The sequence below is a fragment of the Lathyrus oleraceus genome, chromosome 6, assembly GCF_024323335.1.
Source record: "Lathyrus oleraceus cultivar Zhongwan6 chromosome 6, CAAS_Psat_ZW6_1.0, whole genome shotgun sequence".
NCBI classification, from domain to species: domain Eukaryota; kingdom Viridiplantae; phylum Streptophyta; class Magnoliopsida; order Fabales; family Fabaceae; genus Lathyrus; species Lathyrus oleraceus.
This window is the reverse complement of record NC_066584.1, coordinates 83,352,644-83,355,953: the sequence shown is the minus strand read 5'-3', so window position 1 is coordinate 83,355,953 and position 3,310 is coordinate 83,352,644. Positions and strand designations below refer to the sequence as shown.

The following is a 3,310-nucleotide window of genomic DNA, read 5'->3' as shown; positions in this document are numbered from 1 at the left end:
CCAAAGAATGTATGCTCTTGAGATATTGAAGAAGTTTGAAATGGAGAATTGCAATGCCGTCATTTCTCTAGTTGAACCAAGGTTGCAGTTGTCTAAGAATGAGGATAAGCAAGATGTTAATCCAACTCAATATAAGAGGTTGATTAAATCTTTGCATTACTTGTGTAATACGCGATCAAACTTGGCGTTTAATGTTGGTAATGTGAGTAGATTCATGAGGAGATCGAAGGTGTCTCACTTAACAGTAGTCAAGAGGATCCTACACTATGTCAAATGTTCTGTTGACTGCAAAATTCTCTTTCCCGCAGTGGATACGAGAAGAAAATGCAATTTACTCGGTTTTACCGATTCTAATTGGTGTGGAGATAAAGATGATCGAAAGTCTACAACTGAATATATCTTGATGTTTAGTGCAACACCAAATTCATGGTGTTCAAAGAAGGAACCGATAGTTGCACTTTCATCTTGTGAGGTCGGGTACATTGCCGCTTCGTTATGTGCGTGCCAAGCCAGGTGGCTTATGAATCTATTGGAGGAGCTGGGCATCACTGAGGGTAAGGTTGTCACACTCTTAGTTGACAAATTTTTTGCGATTAATCTTGTTAAGAATCCAATTGCACAAGGGAGGAGCAAGCATATTGAGATGAGGTTTTCATACTTAAGGGAACTTGTTAGTGAAGGAATGTTACAATTGGTATGTTGCAGAAGTGAGGACCAAATTGTTAATTTGTTGACTAAGGGAGTCACAAATGATGTGTTCAAGAGGTTGAAGATGAGCATGAACATGAGCATGATAGACTTGAAACACTTAAATTAAGGTGATGCGTTGATGTTTTTCAAGTAATTCAAGTAGTGTAACCAATTACCACGAATAGGTAGCCGGATACAACAAGGTCCGAGGCTCAATCAAGTAACAGAAATGATGAATTTTCGTTGGTGTAATCGATTATCACTAAAGCTGATTTAATTTGATGTCAGGTGTAACCGGTAATCCATTTTGGTGTAACCGGTTACAAACGCGATATTTTGATTTTTATGCTATTTTACTTTGTCAATTCAGTTTTTAATTATATTGTATTTCATGTATAGGTGTTTAGGATGCACACTCATTCAAAAGTTAATGTAATAATAATTTCTCATTCTCAATTCGCTCTCTCTCAATTCTCCTCTTTCACACTCCACATCCAAAGTTTCTTCAGGATTGTTCACCAAATTTCTCCATCATTATTCACCAAATTTATAGTGTCTTGTTCCAACAATCTTTTTCTTTGCTGTAAATGAATTATATTTTAGTGGATTATCCTACTACTGAGTCCGGCCGAACCAAATACTTTTAGGTGAAGTCCGAGAATGTTTATATATATATATATATATATATATATATATATATATATATATATATATATATATATATATATATATATATATATATATAAATAATTAACACATGCTCCATGTCTAAATCAAAACATAACATGGTTTTTTTACTCTTCATTATGTACAGCACTACGTACTACTATATGTGTCAAGAGTTTCATAATTAATCTCTAAAAAATAGTATAGACAACATAAGTAAAGAGATAGATTTTTGTGAGGAACTTAGTAAATAGATAGAGACCTGCATGTAAGTTTATATGGCATGAAATCTTTGTTTTATTTAGAATGAAAAAAGAGGCCAAATACATATACACACATACATGTTATAAATTCATATGTGTGACTATGTGAGTCCTGTGATGAATTTAGCCTCTAAACTGGAATATATACATACTATAGCGTAAAGCGCATGCCTCTCGTGTACTCATTCTATCCTTTGATTTTCGGAACCGTCACTACCAGCTTCCCACCGGTGCAAACGGCGGTAACTCTCTCCGGCTGCGTGCAAGGCGGAAGCCGAAACCGCCATAGATCAACACTAAAAGAAGACCCTCTCTCCTTCTGACCTGCCACCACTACATCACCACCATCGAATCTCTTAACCACGATTTTAGTTATCCCCGGAAGAATCTCGATTGCGTGAGCACGCACACCACCGGAATTAAAAATATTCGTCTGGTTGCATGAAGCAACGAATCGGAAAAACTGCGTTGTTTCTTCGATCGAAACGTCGGCGTCGGAAGGAAAAGGAAGCTCGAGCATTCTGGCGAAAACATGCGGAAGCCTCCATAGCTTCTTCGTATTCGCGTTTGACGTCGATGAAACGACGACGTGCTGCGAACGCTTCTTTGCGAAGGGGTTTACCGTAGTAAGCTTCTTAGCGAACATGCCTTGAATCTGTTTGTGTTATTGTTTCTTAGAGCTTAGAGGTGAGTTTTGAAAGTAATAAAAAAAAATTGAAGTTTATGTTTTCTTATGAGAATGTTTTTGTTCGATGGTGATATATAGAGTCTAGCGTTGATTGGTTTGACGAAACTACCCTTGAAGAGGACATTGTGTAATTGTATTGATTGGTTGCTTTTGTTTTCTTTGTTCGAAGGAATCGTCAAAAGTTTTTGCCCAAAAGAAACGAATAGAATCTTTGTTCTGTGATTTATATGTGTTATAGGTAAAGTTAGCAAACAGATTAATACAAAAATATTGATTTGGAAATTTTGTTTGCTGTGTCACGGGTTTCATTTAGCTTTATGATTAAATTTGTAATAAAATATAAGATTAAATGAGATACATATATTCCCTTTGTTATTTAATTGTTTGAATTCTTTACATTTCGACCTCTAATGTAAAGGTTCTTTTAGTGTGTAATTTACGTAATGATCCTCTTATGCGAAAGATTATCTTAAATGGAAGACTTATAGTGGTGAGGAAGACTTGGATGAGAAACTCATATTAAGTATTAACTTGATCTACACTTTCCAGCAATTAAATACTAATAACTAATTGTTAATCATTCGTGCTATATATGAGCCAGTTTTCACTTTTATTTATCATTAGTTAATATATACTTTAGTATAGTTATGCGGTTAGCATGAATTGACAAATCGGTGTATGTATTGCAAATCGGGTATATTGGTATATATTCTTAGATCCAAGATAAAAAGATTCCCGTCAGACTCCACTTTGGGCGTGGTGCTTATAGCCACTCAAACTTATAAGGAAGCCTAACAACACTTTTGCTTTTGTATAATTCTATCGAAGATATATACCAAATTTGATAACTCTGTTGATGATCAGTAGGGATGCAAATATGTTATATCAATTAATCAGAGTTTACGATCTAATTTACACAGTTTTAGGTTATGTTAGTTTTTCTATAAAAAAAAAAACTATACTTTTTATAAGTTTATTTAGTTAAAAATGTTAGATTATTGAT

General features: G+C 34.6%; 1 protein-coding gene across 1 annotated transcript; it reads right to left on the bottom strand.

The window, feature by feature from the left end:
- Positions 1–1,625: 1,625 nt before the first annotated feature.
- LOC127096272 (uncharacterized) lies at positions 1,626–2,361 on the bottom strand. The gene has a single exon (XM_051034865.1). The coding sequence runs from the start codon at positions 2,263–2,265 to the stop codon at positions 1,807–1,809; it is 459 nt and encodes a 152-aa protein (XP_050890822.1). The 5' UTR covers positions 2,266–2,361; the 3' UTR covers positions 1,626–1,806.
- Positions 2,362–3,310: the final 949 nt, after the last annotated feature.